Genomic DNA, 19,818 nt, shown 5'->3' with positions numbered 1-19,818 from the left:
CCCATTTGGGTTGATGCCAAATCACTGCTACATTAAAAGGCCAGGGAATCTGGGATTTTAAGATTAGTTGTTGTTTTTTATCTTTCTCTGCCAGTGTTTAAAATAAATGGGAATGCATGGCGGGGGCAGGGTGATGGTGATGGTGTCAGGGCTTTACCTCATCCCTGTGTCTGGGTGATGGCTGAGCTGCTTTGCTTTCGCTCAGCTGATTAAATTGATGGCAGGGCTCTGAGGGCAGAACTGTTTGTCCGTTGGTTTAGTTGTCTTTCAGTGCAGACACATGAGAACAACAGAATCCTAGCTGGGGTGTAAAAATAATTAATTAAAATATGCATGCTCAGCCAGTGCTTTTGTCTTTATAAATCCCAAAGTTTGCTTGAGAAGTGGTGGACGCATGTTTCAGGCCCCATTTGTGCGTACGCAACGGTTTTACACTTTTCGTGTCTTGATCTTAACAGTAGCCCAATTGATCACCATCAACACCAAGTTTCACCATCTTTTTTTATGTTTGCTGCACACAATTCCGTAAGTAGCATCTAAGCAAATTCGTGAACAAAACGTTCACAACGCAGCTGGTAGCCTTCTTGTATGCGGGGTTGAACAGTAAGTGTGGTGTAGGCCTAAGACCTCTACTTTTATGGCAGTATCTGTTCTTCTGCAAACAGCGGCCTGTTCCAGTAGCTGGGCATGCTGATGAGCTTTTGGGAAGGGTGCACATACTGACGCTATAAATACAGTATACACTGTAACATTTAAACAACTGTGTACTCTGGCTGATATAGATGGATGTTTTATAAGCTCACCCAGTCCATGCTACAACAGAACGTATGTCTCTATATAATAAATTAAGTTAATTTAATTAGAATGTATGATGTTTGAGGACTGCCAGGAGAAATATTATTCAAATTACTCATAAATACTATATCAATATAGAAATAGCATAAAAGTATTTAAATTACTAATCCTAGAAGATAAAATGTGTTCTAAGTCTGTTACTGTGTTTACATGTGCACTAGTATCGCCTGGGTATCAGGCGGCTGTAGCAGAGGGGTAGAGCGGACGTCCGCCAACCTGAAGGTTGGCAGTTCCATCCATATCTTCCCCCCGTCGAAATGTAGTGCGGCTAATGAATGCACTGGGTGAATGGCAAACTGTACTGTAAAGTGCTTTGAGTGGTCATCAAAACAAGAAAAGCGCTATCTAAAAAATAAAAACCATTTTAGTATCCCAGTTATGCTGCTAATCCTGGTTTAGATAAATCTGGTTATTTATATTCTCCATGATAGATACAAATATTCCAGTCACTTATAACTGCTATCATCGTGTTACCGATTTGGCTTATGCACTTTATTGTCAGCAGTCAGACACGAGAGCCACAGCAGCTATTGAACCTTCATGTCGGCCATTGTCTTGCTGTCAATGCCATTGCACAGAACCACAATGAAGTGGATTACGATTGCTGTCACTGGTGGGATAGGGTCGTCATTGTTATGGAAGTTTTCTGGAAGCTGTTGAAAGGAGAACTCTGATGTCTTAATGTAGACTTGATGCATCAAGGGGACCAGAAGCTAGAACAATATAAAACGCTAACAGAGTGACCCGAGCAATTGTCACCCCCAAGTCTGAAGATGTCTTCCACAGCATCCCAGTATATATATATCCCTCTACTCGTGTCACCCATTCTAACAGCACATCCATGAATGGCTAGAATTGCAGTCACTCTCTATGTTACACGTGGGTGTTTGCATCCTGGTGGATAGTTAAGCCTAAAGTATGCATTTCTAAATCACATTGTGTCGTTATGTCTTGCCACTGGTGAAATACTCAAGAGTTGGAGTTGGTGAGAGTTGAAGTTGGTGCCTCTCTGTCTGGCTCATCTGAGTTAGATATGAAAGTCCCTAAACGTAGACACTGAAATGTACTGTTGGTTGGTCCTTTATCTATAACCTGACCTTGGGTACTGCTTAAAGAGAGAAGGGAGTATCTGTGGAATTTAGACAGACACCATTCTCCTGTAGAGATATAATATAGATAATAAATACTGGCATATACAGTAATATTTGAGAATAGTCAAAAATTCATCAACAGTCATTGTGGAGTTCAATGGCACCGAATGGAGTGAACATTGTTTGTATGAGTAAGGTAGTATCCTTCTGCCGGCTGTGTGTCATAGTTGAACCGTTTATGGGAACATCTGAAGCCGTGCTGGCGCAGGTTGTTACCAACAAACAGATAATTAAATCAATCAGTTTTTCAAGAGCAGGATAAGGGCTTACTCAGGATGCTGAAATCAGTATATGACGTTTACATGCTTAAATAAAAAAACAGGATACAAAAAGGGTACTGTAGAAATATTGTTTGGCTTGAAATGATGAGTTGATGCTGCTTTCCCGCACAGTCCTTCTGAATGTTATATCACATCCTCTTCTACTTCTCCTTTAATATAATCCATCACAAAGTTTATATTAAGGCCTGTTATTCTTGTGCACACAAGGCACTAAGAGAGATACGAACCAACCATAGAAGACACTTTTCCTTATTCCCAGCTGAGGGAGTGTTTGTCCTCAGATGTGTGTCAGCATCTGGACGTAAAGACTAGTTTGTCTAGAGGCCGAACTCGAGGATAAACCTGATGATATCAGTAGCTGAGATGGCAGGAACAGAGGGACATCTCCCAAAGATGATGCTTACTTTTTAATTAGCTCCCCATTTTCGGTTTTGTTACCGCTTGCATTGCAGAATACTGCCCCTGGTCCTCCTGCCAGCACACACTGCTGTGAAATTAAATGCCTATAAGAAGATCCTGGAGGCTGAAGAGTTCATTACCCTCCACTGTGTGTTTGACAGTACAACATATTGAGGATCGTTCTTTACGTGGTCCCCACAACAGTGGGGCTAAAATTTGAAATCTATAATGAGGGTGACACTTAAGGATTCAAATCAAAAATGTTTATGTTCTGAAGAGTTGGACGATGATATGAATGTGCTAAGTAGATGCTATGGCAATATCCTTGTTAGATCATCTTATGTTTTCAATTTTAACTCAAGGAACACAAATGATTGAATACTCATAGGCCCTGTCCTCTGGGAAGCATTAATATGCGTCGTAATATTCACCTTTAATAATTGCCCATTAATTTGTCTTTGTCCAATATAAATTACAGCTTTATAGCGAAGGGAGTAACTAAAAGCATAGAATTTATTCTATGGGGATCCTGGGAATCGTCCTTTAAGATGAAACTATCAGGGTGTTCACCCAGGAAGCAGTTGGCACACTTGACCTTTTCGACGACATGTAGTGCCACTGCTGCTTTTTACCTGACACTTAAGAAGTCTGACATTTTAGAATAGCAGGTTACACACCTGGTCCTGGTCTCTCTCCTTGTTTAGATAAGTGCTATACAAATAAAATTGTTATATTATTATAAAAGTTAAAATAACATTTAGCACAGTGGAACTATTTGGATTTATACAAGTGAGAGATATGTGAATATAATGTTCTCTCTTCTGTCATGCTGTAAGTATCTGAAGGTATCCTCTTTTTAGCCTCTCATGACTCACTCATACAGTTCTTGCTCCAAAATAGACACACCGCTACCACCTCACCACCCCCTGCTCCTAAGTGCCGTGTTGGGTGACTCAGTGAGGCATCAGTGTGAGAGCACTGGTGAGTATGGTTGCTAGGCCACTTTTTCCCAAACCAGATTTAAAGCTTCCACAATGGGAACCATTCCCAGCGTTGATTTACGTCTGACTCTCCCTCTCCCGCCTGGCCGCCTGGCCGCCTCCTGCCAGGCACTGATAGGTGAGTGGAAGCGGGGAAGTCAAGCAGCTCTGGGAGAATTTGGAGTGTTGATTGTTGAGGTATAAATAAGATGCTTAATGAGGCTGGCTGAGGTAGGTTGGTTGTGCCGGCTTTTTGAATACATTAGAGCAGTGGTCCCCAACCTTTTTTGCACCATGAACCGGTTTAATGTAGGCATTCTTTTCACGGACCGGCCTTCAAGGGGTGGCAGATAAATACAGTGTAACCGTGCGTTTAGTTGTATCGAATAAGCCAAAAGAAGACAGGAGAGGGTCATCAACTCGGGACATAGCACCCGTTTATTACCCGTCACACCATGTACCACATACACCCGGACCACAACAAAAAAATCAGTTAACCCACACAACTGTCAAACAGATCAGTTATTCCTAAACAACATATTCCTTGAAATGAACCGGCTGTCTCATAGCTCTCCCAGAACGGGACACAATTTGGCGAGGCTCTCGTGCCGGTGTCACTACCCGCCAGCGGCTCTTCAGACCCGCAGCCTCCTTCGGGTGACCCCTTGTCCTGTAGCGAAGGAGCATGAAGAGGAGAAGCCGGGGGACTACACGCAGAACCTACCGGCGGTGGGTTAATAAGAGTCACTTAATAAAATAGCTTAAAGAAGCTCTACAAAGACGTTTGTTTTTTACTCATTTTAGCTAGTTTGGTGAGTAATGTTTCACGGGACCGAGACAAAAGTCTTAACGTGTCAAGAGTTACAGGCGAATGTTACGTTGGAGAAAATCTGGTCGTTTTTCAAAATAAAACACCTTTCAGACTCTAATTATCAATACAGCGGAAATTATATAAATTATTAATTATTTCTGTGCGGCCCGGTAACAAATGCCTCACGGACCAGTACCGGGCCATGGCCCGGTGGTTGGGGACCACTGCATTAGAGGAAGAATATGACATGACTGAAAGTCAAAACATGAACGTATGGCTGTGCATTTTACACAATACATAGTGTTTGACTGATGGGCTCAATCAGGCCAAATCCAATTTCACCCCTTGGCCCCATCCCTACCCCTTGTTTTCGAGGTTTATCTTGCCCCTTGAAACGGAGTCACAAGGGCTAGTGTTGAAATCTTATCCTACATTCGTAGGAACAGCCCTTCAAGAAGGTGTTACATCATCAGTAGTTGTCACGAAAACCCGAAACGTCACCAGTATTTGTCGATGTAAACAGACGAGACACAGAGTTTTGGCGGTGATGTCATTGTGATAACAATGTTGAGATCTTAAATAAACCAAGGTTTACTAAAGTTACTAAAGTGACAAGCCTTTAATATCCAAATAACATCTATGCTAATGCAGGTTAATCGATGACATTATAAATTGAAAAGCTTGGCTCCTCTGCATTATTCCACGTATGAATCAAAAGCAAACAGCTTCAGTGAGCAACAAGGGGTCTGTAGGCAACCCTGCCAGGATGCTTTGTTATTAGAGGAGCAGTTACGTTCTGTAACATTGGACTATAATGCAAACAAAACATTACTAGCATTAGCATGCTAGCGCGCTCGCAATCAAACATTAAAAAGACCATAATACCACGATATCACAGTTTTTCTCCATTGCTTTGGGTCATTTCACGAAACAGAAATGACATTCTCAAAACAACACGTGCAAACCTCCAAACCACTGGGCACTTGTTCACAACAGATTGGAATATCTCATTCCTTTAATCAAATTGCAATTGTATTAGCACATCCTTTCAATGACAAGTACAATTTCCAACAGCTTGCACAAATTTCAAATGATTTAGAACACCTTTGCAAACGGTTAGGTACAACTTCCGCCAGTTAGCCCAATTACCAATTGAATATATATTGCTGGTGAAAACTGACTGTCGCTTCTCAGTCAAGTGGTTGTTCTCTGCAGAACATGTTGGCATAATTTCATTGTTTACATCATCACCTGCACAATAGTTCACTCTACTGTCAAAATCGTACAGGCACATAATACCATGAAAAACATCATGGTATATACTGTAATAAGGATATCTTGGATCATTGGCTTAATTTTCAGGTGCAACTAGAACTTTATTAATGAAGGTTGAGTTTCACACATCTGATCACCAATCACACAGTAAGTTTATAGTTTTTCTCAATTGCTTTGGCTCATTTCACGAAACAGAAATGACATTCTCAGAGCTCTAAGTGCAATTGGCAAAATAGCCCATATGGTTCAGCACAACTACATAGATCACCTTCAAAAGGTCATATCTCACTATGCCAAATTTTAGTTTTGATGTGCTTATTGTTTGACAGTATATTGTGCTGCACACATTTTCTGTTACTGTAAGCATGATGTATGGCAACTACTGTAACAATTTCCATGGCAGTATGAGTTCAATAAACATATTTTATGTGAAACCTTGAATTAATCTTTTTTCTGTTTGATACACATAATATTCTGGAAGGAAAACATCTACTGTAACCATTCAGTGACCATTCAAGGACTGAGCCAAGATTGAAATGTGCACATGAGGGATATTTCTATGGTCCACTGCCATACTGACTAAACATCTAAACATTTTGACCTGTAGTGTTTAAACAATGCCAAAGGGACTTTTCATTTTGGGGGCACTCATTTTGGGGGCACTCATTTGTATGAGAAAAGGATTTAGTTTTGACTGATGAGTTGGCTGTTTTGGAAGAGATATGACCTTTTTCAGGTGTGCTATGGAGTTTTGCTGAACCATCTATGTTATTTTGAGAGATGAGCCACAGCAATCGAGAAGGAACTTTTCATTTTGGGGGCACTGACTATTTATATGAGAAAATGATTTGGTTTTGAAAATGATTTGGTTTTGAAACTTGAGTTAACTGTTTTGGGTGAGATATGACCTTTTGAAGGTGATCTATGTAGTTGTGCTGAACCATATGGGCTATTTTGCCATTTGCACTTAGAGCTCTGAGAATGTCATTTCTGTTTCGTGAAATGATCCAAAGCAATGGAGAAAAACTGTAAACTAAGATATTACAATCATTATCATCATTTTTAAATCCATATTAATGGAGAAAATACTACATTTGTGGGTCTCTCCCCCAGCTTGCCGGAGAGTTGCACCGCATTCTGGGTACCCCATGGTTTGAACTGTGGGTCTGAACATTTTTCGTTTCGAGGGCTATAGAGCCCTAACACTTCATACCTTGAGGTATTGGGACAGCACACCCCTACAAGTGTACGCGCAAATGGGCTTAAGCATCTCATATAGAAGCTAACAGTAAAATCACATAAATGTAAACAGAACAAAAATCACAATGCGGAACAAATACCACCCAGTACTTTATACAGTATTCTATCTGAATTAAAATATAGTGTATGCATTATTTACAGTAAATAAAAAAAATGCAATAAACTGAAAAAAAGAAAGTCCCTCTAAGACTCACCCCTCTGATCTCATTCTTATCTTCTTCTTACTTTTCATTCATTCCTGTAACTTTGCCATTTTTGGTGGCATTCACTTTTGGAGTATGAGTACTAAGAGGAACAGGATGCTGGCTTCAGACTGACCTGAGCCCTACCAGAAAAAAACAAAAAACAGCCCTATCATTCACGTGACTACAGCCTGTCCAGTCAGAGCAGAGGGGCTGTTCACACAGATGGCTCTGCTAAAGCAATGACCTGTCATCTGGCAAGGTGCTGCATTGGCCAATGAAGCACATGCTAACACACATACCTGGTAGTTTGCCTTGTAACTTGAACTTGGCATATTTCTATTGTTTAACTCACGATTGTCCCAGCAAAATGTAAATAAATTGGTTATGAGTATTCCAAACCATTATGCAGTGTTCTTGGATCTGATAAGCTCTTAAACGGATTATTGGATCATACTTAATCATACCAGCACGAAATTAGCAGCCGCCTCACCAATACAGCCATTGTGATGTCCTACTTCAGTTCAGAAACGTTTTTTCACTCTGAATTTCTGTTTCTGCCCTTTGAGCTGCTGAAAGGTAAAAATAAGCTATTGGAAATAATAAATGAGTGGAAACAAAAAATAAATGACATTGTGGTTAACATGGAGGAAGTGCTTAAGTCTAACAGAGAATCCAAAAGAAAGCTATTGACGATCCCTTTAATGGTTGGACATAATGCATTGATATAATCTGTAGAATCAGCCTGCACCTGATTTGGACTGCAAGAACCTGTATTTGAGTTTGTATAGTTACAGATATGGACCAACTTTTATTTATTTTTAAATACACTCTGAAATAAACTTGAGGTAAAGGATTGCGCCAGCCACTATTTCACAAAACTTCACAGAGGTGAAAAAAAAGTTGCCCTGCTATAGCACTTATGAGTCAAGGCAGGTTGTCTCTTGATTCTGATCCAACCATCTGCAGCCTCAGGAGAAATCCAGATGTAGCAGACAAGGCTACATGTTCCAGTTTTCAACTGTCCAGTGTTGGTGAGTCAGTGTCCAATGTAGCCAGCCTCAGATGTGTTTGTGGCTGACAGGAAAGGTACCTGATGTGGTCTCTGTAGTTGTAATACATACACCTCAGGAACATTTTGTTAATTCTGAGATGCTTCTCTGCTCACCATAGTGGCGATCAGTGGTTATTTTAGTAACCGAGCCTTGTGTCAACTCAAAATAAGAAGATGAAGACTTTCCATCACACATTTTACAAAAAACCATGGCCTGCTGTCAAAGCGGGAACCTAGCTGGATATCCCCCTGGTTGACGTGATGTTGAGAGGCACAGACTATGCGGCAGGCATTTCCCCTTGAGGCCCCCCACTGGTGGCTCTTGCTTATTCATGGTAAACTGGCTCCAATATCTCAGCTGGAGGATAAAGAAGATATAGCCAGCTTTCTCTGAAAAAGGAAAAGCATTTCATGTCACAAAAATATAAGGATGTTTAATACCCTTGTCATCCCTGTCTTCCTCTGGGGCGCTGAGCCATGGCCTCTCACCAAGAGTCAAGCTTGCAGGCTTGATGTGTTTGACTTGGACTCACTCTGCTGCCTGTAAAATGCTGCCTGATGCAACCTTATCCAAAATGACACCATACTTGCCCAGACCGATCAAACTCAGCTTCTATCCTCCCAAGACACAGACAACTGCACAGTCTGGGTCACCTTCTGCGCATGTTCCCTGACCGGAGCAGATACTTAGAGGGATAGATTGGTTGAAGAGGCTCTGTGGTACCTCCCTGGATCCTGGCACATGAACACTTCCTGGAGGCTCTTAGTGGATTGCTCTCTTATTCCATCTTCTGTGTCTAACATTGGCAAGAGTTACAAAAAAATTACTTTATAATATGATCTACATATACTATTAACTTCAGGTAAAATACATTGTTAGTTACTAGGAATAAACATTGTAGAATTCCAATACATGATATAAATGAGTAAAGAATTTCCTAACTTTCATTCAGATCCAAAAACATTTGTCTCAGTAATTTCCTCAGCCTTCCTTTCTTCTGAGCATTACCTAGAAAACACTACCTCTTTCAGTCTGTGCTGCCGTCATTCAGCCAAAGGTCTAGTATCTGTGTGCCACCGTTACCCCAACAGGAGCAGATGGCCTGTGCGGGCCTCCCTGGCTGTTCCCCCAGCTGTCCATGTGTTCATAGCAACATAAAACATGGCTGCTGCTGGTGAAATCAATGAGGAGATTATTGTTTCTACAATGATGATGAAGAATCCAATAAGAATCCAACCTTAGGCACTGTACTGACATGATCCTTTGTCCTTTGGGACTAGTGTATGTAACCAATATAACCATTTGGCCTTACAGAGTGAGGATATTTTGTCTGGTCCTCACTTTCTGGTATTATCCAAGGGACTGGTTTTAGGTTAAAGGCAGGGTTGGTAAGTGGTTTCTGAAACAATATTTATCTTATTTGTTTAAATCATTTTCACATTCTGAGAGCCATCCACAAATAAAGTCTACCACTATATGAGTCCACAAAACACTTGTAGAGTCTCAAAAGTAAACTTTGTAGCAGCGGAACCCGATACAATTAAGTAACTGGAGACCGAGACGTCAGAAGTAATAAAACAACAGAAAAAACACAACATGTCTCCCTACTGCTCGTGTTGCGTCTTCTTGTTAACGATCAAGATAGAGGTATAATTCTCTCTGTGTGTTTGTGTGCATGTAGCTTTTTGCCTGCTCCAGCCTACCTTCCCTATTCTGGTTTACCTTCCATTTATATAATATGCAGAGAACGATCAGTTAAGCCAGCAGTGTTGAAAGGAATCAGAATTTGGCACACCTCATTAATAACAGTGCTCTCCCACTTTATCCAACACATCATGAATCATCCCTTTAAATAATCCATCCCTTTAAGTAATCCACTTTGAGCTCTAATCCCCCACTATCCTTGCATCACCTTTTGGGTATTGAATTAAACACGAGTCATAGCCTAACCTAGATTATGTGTCCACTGATGAATAAATAAATTTGTCAAAGCGCCAGTGAGTCACCCCAAAGAATGGTGATGTGTTTAGACTTCCTTTTTTAGAATGAATCTATGAAGAGACCTGGAGGATTTCTTACATTCATAATACAGGGGAAATGGTTTGTACCTCTCTGATGCAGTAATTGTAAATTAAATGCTGGTAAACCTGCCCCTGGAAATTGTACCCGTGAGTGTTTGATTGGTTTGTTGACTGGTACCTTATTAAATATTTATGTATTTGCATTGCTATCTGTCCACGCACAAACACTAGTGCACATATACTCACTAAAACCTGATGGGAACAGAGGCACAATACATGGAAAGTAAACTGCCAAAGGAAGTAGGTCAAGATAGAGAACAAAATAATGATAGAGCAGGAGGGAGGGCAAGAGAATACAGCTGAGCATCAGGAGAAAGGCAGAGAGAGAATGAGCTTCAGATGATGGATTAGTCAGAAAGTCTAACAAAAGTGGGAGAAAAAACTGAAAGCTGAATCTGTTAATCAGTTTTCTCCCTGTTGTTACGTCTTTTATCTGCTCTGTCCTCAGTTGGTTGGAAGCATCCCTTGTCATTCCATCACAGGACGTTTACTCACTGCACATACAAGCCTTACCTCTACAGAGAAAAAAATCTATCATTGGTGTAATGGTCATAAACTAAACTGTTATTTTTTCTGATGAAAAATATATATTTTAATATGCCCTCTTGACTGCTAAGATTTGCGGATCTCTATCAAAAGAGTGACCATGCTTTTTCTAGAAAAGCCTCCACATTAAGGAATTCACAGCCCATTGAACTTAAACAGACCTAGTCTCTAGTTTCTTTGAAATCCCGTTTTACATTTTTTCTTTAGTAAAGCTTTTACAAATGGTTAACAATAGCTCTTATATATTCTGACTAATCCATTTATCTGATCTTATGTAGGCCATTGTTTCTATTTTTCACTGGTCGTGTTTCTTTCTTCTTTTGTGTTATTTTCTTTTTATCTACATTGTCAGTTTTCATTTATTTTTTGCAAAGCACTTTTTAACATGGTTAAGAAATGTTCTACACAAGCATTGAATTAAACAGAACCAGACTATAACAATAGAGGTGGCAGCAACATAATTTTGCATCAATAAGAAACACAGTCATTGCAAATGATAAAAAATCCACATTAATAATGCTTGAATTGAAATGGAATAGTGGACATTTAAGTGTATTCTCTTATAATAAAACAGTGACAGAATGACAGAGGTCAATGGCACAAAAAAATCAAGGAGACTACAAATACTCCCTCATGTCACTCTCTGTTTCCATACCCTTTGTGTGTGCATATGTGTGCATGTGTGTGTGTGTGTGTGTGTGTGGTTGTGTGTGCACACATACACAGTTAATCCGCTTGACTCTACCCTGTCAAGAGTTTTCCTCTTCTGTTTGTATTTGAATGTGGACTTCAGTACTATGGTAATCTCAAATGAACCCGTTCAGAAAGCAGACAAAGATATTGAAGCTTTAGCAAGATTATCCAAACACACACACACACACACGCACACACACAGACACACACACACAATCACACACACACACACACACACACACACACCCCCACACACACACACACAGAGAGACAATTTGGTCAACTCTTTCCATGTTGGAGCACAGCGGACACAAGTCCTCAGTTGAAACTGAATTAATATCTAATGCATATCTGATTGACTTCCATCTGCTTGTGTTCACATTAATACCCTAACATGCCCAATTAGTCCTCGCCAAGAACATTTAATGCGTCTCAAGTCAATTACCTTTTACTTCATTTTCCAGCGACTTCATTTCAGAGTGGCCTAACCAAATAAAGCCTTTTATATTTCAATAATCTCAGAAAGGCGGTGGTTTCAAGGAACCTAGCTAGAACCTGCCCTGCTCTTCTTTTAAGCTGAATATCAAAAATTCTAAATTCCACTCCAATAAGAGGATAAATGTTTCTGTCTAATATAGTTAGTATCTAAAAAGTCAGTAACGATTTTAATAACATAGTAATAAGATGCTCAGTAGAGCACTAGATATATTGTGATGATGATTCCCTAACACATACACTATATGCATCTTATTGACAGTCCCATGACACCTGACATGAAAGTCTTGTTTTAAAACTGTAATATTACATACCTTTACACATTTGTTTGTGGGTTATTAGAGATCCTAGAGCTTTTTTAGTAGATGTACGGCAAACACATGTGTATCATGTGGATGATACCACTATCTACATGTCTGATCCTACTCTTTTAACCATAATCATTATTACAAATCTGCATATGGTACTATATTTAGTATTGAATGTGGTTAGTCATTACCTCTGCCATGGATGGCATGTGTGCATTTATTTAGTTTCTTGTTGGTTAGTAAGATAACTCAAAATCCTCTCAACTGATTTCCATAAATATGTATGTGGTGATGGGGCATGACCAAAAGAAGAATTAATAACATTTTGTTGTGGAGCCGGATCATGGCTGAGTCGAATTTTTTTTCACTTTATTCAAAATTGTGAGGGTAAAGGGTGGTTTTCAACATTTCATTGATTTTCTCGGAGAAGAACTCAATGATCTTGATGACAGAAAATCCGGCATGTTTCCAAACAAAAATCAGGATTTTGTGAATTTAAATGTGGTTTCATAAGTTTGGCCACTGTTTGCCATTCTAGTATAATCATAATATTAATTGATCTCTTATCTTATCTTAACAATTTGTTTCTTTGATTATTAATCTGTGTAGACAGCTAAAGGGAAACAAATAAATAAATCAAAAAAACTTGGTTTGGTTGATTTTCCTGTTTTCCTGACAAGGAGCTGACTCTTACCATTCTTAAATTTTTCACAAGGGTGATACTAGCAATGTAACGTACTTTTTTCATGCTTAGAAATCTACACCATTCAGAAAACATGTTGTTACCTGCAGACCTTTATAAGTTCAAGTAGTATTGTCCATATTTCCAAAGGTTTGGCTGTGGATTATCTCCCTCTCCAGGGGAACCTTGATTTCGGTGCACTGCACTTTTGCCCAACTCCTGCATTTCCTGCTAAAGTAACATAATCATCCATGTTTTGCATATCTGTCCAACACTTGCACACTCGTTGCAGCCTGTATGAACCACTCTGTGTGGAGGAGGTTTAAACCTGAAGGATGGTTCTGTCTGAACAAAGGCCACAGGTCACTTTACAGGATCAAAGTTTTGTTATCTGGGTTTTTATTGCCTTTTGTAAATTTGTAAAACAGCCCGTGTGAATACAGATTAGATATGGTGATGTGTCTGCACTGGAAGGTAACAGAAAGCTAAGTGTGTGTGTGTCTGTGAAGGAACTTTTTCTTCGCTCTGGACATTTGTCTCGCAAATTCACCTGTCACTGGCTGATGGTCTGAAACCAAATGTTGCTGCTTTATCTCCCACTTGCTCAAACCTTCTACATTTTAACAGACATACACATGGCTGTGCCCACTGCCAGCTCTCTGTATGGACGATGAAGAGTATTATCATTTGCATGACAGTCAACATGCAAGCAATATTTGTGTTTCTAATTCTGTCTTTGTTTGCTTGCTTTCTGTCTCCTTCTGTTCCAGAGGTCATCAGTAATATGCCAGGTGAGTGAACACAATGTCAAATGTAAATACATGGCAACCCATTGTTTGTATAGCTGTAGATGTAGAGACAGGCTGGGTTAACACAAAGATCATGATCCATCACAATGAGCATCATTGTAAAAAGCTGCCTAAGAGTACAGTAAAAAAAAGGAAAATAGAAGATAAACCAAGAGACAGATTGTATAATTATTAAAAACTGTGTTTTAATGCAATTTATGTTCTATATAGATTTCTTTACTTCTTGATATTCAGCTTATTTGCAAAATATCAAATCAAAGATTGGAAACTGTCTTTCGAATTACATTTCTCAAAATTTTAAAGAATATTGTAGGTCACTTAATGTTTTATCTGATTAAATCAAATAAATAAATAAATACATTATGATGAATCTATATATTTTGTTCTCTAGATTCGAAATCCAATTCACACACAGATACATTGCTTACTTCCAGCAATCTAACCAGTTCATCCCAAACCAGCCGCATGAGGTTTGAGACTGGACAATAGGTTCTATTCTGTCACTTTAGGATAGAGCTACAGTTCAATTTCACTGAAAACATGTGGTACAGCTGATTGAGATGTCACATGTATCACTAAATCACCAAAAGAAAGATCATTGTTACAGTTGCTGCAAGTCATGCAAGGGTTTGTTCTAAGTGATTGACCGACAGAGAGTTTTCACCTGAGTTTTCAGCTCCCCTCAGCTTCATGGAACTTTAGAATAATCTCCTTGGTTCATTTTTGCCATTGTCACAGTGTTTTAAGTTGTTTTTAGAAAAGACACATGCACAGACACACACACACACACACACACACACAAACATACAGAGAGAGAGAGAGTTAGCGTCCAGCTGTGACTTTAGCAGAGCTATAGCAGCTAAAGGTCCAGCTAGGTTAAATGTGTTAAATCAGAGTATAACATACACTAGCATGCTGCTGTTTCTCAATAGGAAGCCTCCTTTTCAACCACAGGAAGCTTTGTGACGTGTGTGTTCTGATGTCATGTTTTCTCTCCAGGGGAAATATGTATCGTCACAATACGTAAGCGTATTGAAACTAAGTGTTCTCTTTTCTTGAATAGCTCTTCACTCTTTCTCTTCCCTTTCTTTTATCGCTTCGTTTCCGTCTCAAGGCCTTGCACATATGATGGCAGAACAAGGTAGACCTCTCTTTGCCTCTTCTCAATCATGTCTTTGTCTTGTGTGTGTGAGTGGAACTGCATGTTTTGGTGATGGTGCATAATATGCTTGTATATGATGGTTGTAAACATTGTGCAATAGTGTGATTTTATTATTCTTACATCATTTAATACCTGATGTGGTTGCATGTTTGAAGTGTTTTGTGATGTACAGTTGCAAGCATACGTTGATTTCTCTTCACTACATGTATTCATATATACATAGATATTGTTGGTGTGGTGTTTGCCAGAATCTGAACTTAAGTCTCCTCTTCTTCTCCCTCCTCGTCGGGGCACTCTCGTCTGTGGATCTTCTGTTCTGTCTGCGCCTCCTCCTGCTCTTCTAGCTAAAAGCAAAGGTACAGCTTTTTCGAAATCTTTCCTTTTCCATCTCAATGAAAAGCGACGATTGCTCTGTGAGTGTTTGAGAGTGCTGCAGTGTAATGTGTTTGATGCTCTCATGTGTTTGCTTGTCTTTGTTCAGTGTCTCTCTGTTATGGTTTCTCACTAAGAGTGCTAGGATTAAGCAAGTAATTAAGCTAACCTTATTTAAAGGAGAAGGAGGGAATGTGTCGCTTTGTTTTTCCTACAGTGTGTATGTTTTGCAATTTGTAAGAAGGCTACGCAGTGCATGCAGGGACACTGTAAGACAGTTTTATGAGTGACCAACAGTCTCTGTGGATCAGGTTTCATAAGAACAACCTGCTTCACACTCTTTTTCTGTCAATTATAATTCATTCTCAGGATTGGCTGATGGATACAGTGGTATTCCTGGATTTCTTCATGGCTGTGAACTAACACACTCTGTAATTCAATGACTGAGGCCATGTTCACGCCTAAAAAAAGTGAATTACTTTTTTTCAATTATTTGTGTCTCAAAGAAATGACTTTCATACAGTAGCACATATAATTTGAAGGACTGCCAATTCGATTAACATAATATCAATATTTAGACTTGTTTTCTCAAGTTACCCTCACTCAGATAGATTTATATTTTCAAAACTAATTGAATGATGTTAGATAAAAAAACTTTTAAGTCTAAATTCAATTAACTAAAATTTTTCAAGACTTGATTTGAACGTATGTGCCAAAGTACAGAGTGGCTTCATGTTTTGCACACATTATTTATTTGGGGATTTTATTTTCATCTACTCACATAATCTACTCACATAATCCACCATCAAAACCTGTTTTGCAAGTTTATCTCACCACCTCAAAAGATATAATTACAATTTTTTTTAATATAACATAGAAATGTGATAGTAATTAAATAAATAAAAGAGTACAATAATTACATTATAGCTTTTTTATTTTCATAAAAGCTTCTTGGTCGCTCAATGACATGCTGCACTCAGGAGATCCTCCAGACTTTCTCTGCAGGGGCGGTATGTGTGAACTCAAATGCCGAGCGAGAGCCTCCAGACTTTTTGTGGTCTTTGTCCGGCCAGCCCCACATAATAAAGTCTGCAGAAAGTCTGGAGGAGCTGATGTGAAAATACAACAGGGGATCCTCCACAGGATTCACTACAAGAGAGAGGTGTGTTGATGACATTTCAAACATGCGATAGATACAAAAATAAAAAAAGGAAAAATAAAATGAATTTTTCAGCATGAAAAAGAGGGGTCATTGTGCTACTTGTAGAAGACACCGAAGAAAATGTTGAGAGCTGTTGATGATATGCGCAGACACCGGTGACGATGTGCTGAAAACAAAAATATGTTATCTCCGCAGTGGAATTAGTACGTCACATCCTGAACACCCTGTGTTGTTGTGAATGCGTCCGAGCGGAGATCCAATTCTCCAGACTTCTTATGGGGATCATGTTTGATAACGTCTTAAATCTAAAGGGAATCTATATTTGTGGAGTCATGAACTCCAATTGTGTAAGCATACAAAAGTGGCATTCATAGGCTCTGTTTAGTGTAAGTACAGAGCTCCAATATAGAAAGACGGCTGTGTTTCAGTATTTGCCTTGAGATTGGCTGTGATTGGCTGCGGTCTGCTGCACCTGTAATGGCTTCCCCCATTCACAGCACAAATCTCTCAGCAGCTCTCAGAGTTTCCTGTCCCCCTCACAACCTATCTCTGCTAGTTTTTGCTGTCTAATCCCTAAGCGAGATGGTAGACATTATTAGGCATCAGGCTCCCTGTCGCCTCCTGTTAGGCAGACGAAAGGCTCCATTCTGGCTCTATTTGCATGTCAGCGCTCGGGTGGCGGTAAAGCAGATAGAGAGAGACGGGGGGAAATAGAAAACTGTATCTTAGCCATGGAGGAGTCATATCTTACTGTCATGGGCTCAAACGTGTGCTTAACTGATATTTTCATTATTTTATTTTTTTGATTTTAGATTTTGAGACTTATTTTTACTCTTCTTTGATATTTTCGTGATAAACCTCCCCCTCACCTACTGCCTCATTTACTCCATAATTATTCTTTCCATATTTTGTACCTGGACTCGCTCCTTTTTCTGAAATCAGTAACAGTTTCCCTTCTTGGCCATTTTAGCTGTAGCCTACTCTTTGTTCATGCCCACTGTCTTAATGCAGTGTTCTCCACCTACCTCTTTACTTTAAATACACCTGTGATTCATACCACAGCAGCAGTTCCAGCACAGAGGGCTTGGGCAAGAAAAGGGGGGCAAGGTCACGGAATGTGGCTCAACGTACACTGCAACGCAATGCGACATTACTCAGCAATGCCCTGCACAGGCCAATCAATTATGTGCAAATCTGAAGTCCTCTTACATGATGTTGTCACATGAACGGCATTTTGTTGTTGTTTGGATGCTGATCATCAAGTTAAAATCATTGTTGCTGTCCTGACCTTGTTGAAAAATTCTTCCAAATGTACAACACGATGCAGTGTTTTCACAGAATGCTGTAGTGGTTTGGGTCTGTGTCTCGTGGTGGAGATAGCTTAGCTGAAGACATTAACCAAACACTCAGTCACACATGTGCTTGTGTTTCCCCATGTTGGTTCTTTATCAACAGAAGCTACACATCAACAAGCCCGGTTGTTTGGCTACAATCTCATCATTGAATAAAATACAGCTACTCGAAACTCGTCACTCAAGAGTTGACGGGCAAAAGAACAAGAAGTGCTCAGAGACATGCGTCTGGCCCGGAGGAAGTGCACTATTCTACCAACCTGTAACAAACATTACGCCACCAGGAGAGGCGCTGTTGTATCTAGGTAACACTCCAGGTATTAAAGGGATAGTTCACAGAAACATTTTAATTCTACTCACCACTATGCCAATGGAAGGGTGGGTGAAGTGTTTGAGTCCACGAAACACATTTGGAGTCTCAGGAGTAAACAGCGTTGGAACCAAATCTAATACAATTAAAGTGAATGGTGATCAATTCTTCAAACGTAAAAAAAATACGAAAAAAAGAACAAAACATGCCTCCATACTGCTCCTGTGGCCTAATTCAAGTGTCCATAAGCCCTGACATTCAAATCTACATGGCCTCCAAGTAGCCTAGTTTACACCATGTATTTAGTATTGGTATTGTCACATGCCCTTGGGGCAAGAGCATATAGACGTAAGCTTGTGCGGTGTGCGCTCGAACGTGAATGTGGCTCCAGGCAGAAGTAAGAAATGTTTCACAAAAAATGCCCGTCATGTACTTTCTTAATCCAGGAATGATCAACATTTGAGCTTCCTTAGTAACAATTTTTTTACAGCACATGAATTTAAAGTGCTTGCACTGAAAAGATTACACATGAAACCCCCCATCAGGTAGTCACCTGAGCCGGAGAGAGAGGGCTCTCTGCCAGGGTCAAGGTAAATCTGACCCTGGCAGATCCTCTACTAAAATCCTACTAATTACCTCCAGCAACGAGGTTACGTAAAAAATTATGCAAACCATTTCCATGAAATTTTGTGTACAGGTGGGGCATTTCCCAGAGTAGTATTAAACTTTGGTACAGATCCAAGACAGGGGGCTTATCCAGTATTTTTTTGTATTATTATGTTCTTTAAGATTGCATATTTCAATTAATTTTGTGGATTTCTCAGATAATAATTCATGGATCTTAATGAAATAAATAGGGGTTGTTTATGAGTTAGTGCAGATACAAATAAAATCTGGATATATTGGATTAAATGTGTTTTCATGGTAAACTATTGGGGCTGGCAGAGGTATACCATTCTAGTTCAGTTAGAAATCACCGGTATGATTTGAATCCTCTGAAAGATTCCTTCCATACCCAAAATCTGTTCATGACTGGATCAGTGATGTTTAATACAGTCGGACAGAAGGACAGACATGTTGGGGGGGGGGCACTGGTAAGAAGAGGGTGGGGGTGGATGGTGGTGGCGTTGCATGGACAGTTGTGTTTTTTGCGCTTGACTGAGTGCTGGAACGAGCCAGACATGGAGAGCGGGAGGATAGCCCAGCATCACTGACAGTGGGGGCTGGGTATATTGTTGTGTCTAGAGGGCATGAAGTGTGCATTGGGCAAACAATGGGATTAGGTTTAGATAAAAAAAAGAACTGTGAACAGAAATTACTTTTTAAAACTGAAAAAACTATCTTCGACCCAATGACATGCTCCATTGAGATGCATGCTCCCTAACTTTATGTCCTGACTTTCCCTCTTCTGTCAAGTCTCACACAATGTCAGTCTTCAATATGGGATCAAGAGGTGAAAATAAGACGTGTGGAATATCAGTCAGAATTAATCCTGCTCTAAACTCATCCTATTCCATCCTGCTCTCTCATGATCAACAATGACTGAGGAAGAACGGCGCTCGATGACTGAATATTCAACAGACATAAATGCCTGCTG

At 39.8% G+C, this 19,818-nt stretch overlaps 1 protein-coding gene across 1 annotated transcript in view; it reads left to right on the top strand.

Annotated features, from left to right (window-relative positions):
- Positions 1–19,818, top strand: part of nrxn3a (neurexin 3a) — a 174,826-nt gene that overhangs the window by 13,210 nt on the left and 141,798 nt on the right. Inside the window, exons 3-4 of the mRNA XM_053435201.1 lie at positions 13,825–13,845; positions 14,978–15,004. Of these exons, the coding sequence (XP_053291176.1) occupies positions 13,825–13,845; positions 14,978–15,004 (48 nt within the window). The remainder of the gene's footprint in view (positions 1–13,824; positions 13,846–14,977; positions 15,005–19,818) is intronic.

This window comes from Pleuronectes platessa, chromosome 11, assembly GCF_947347685.1.
Source record: "Pleuronectes platessa chromosome 11, fPlePla1.1, whole genome shotgun sequence".
Taxonomy (NCBI): Eukaryota; Metazoa; Chordata; class Actinopteri; order Pleuronectiformes; family Pleuronectidae; genus Pleuronectes; species Pleuronectes platessa.
This window is presented reverse-complemented; position numbering and strand designations above follow the sequence as displayed.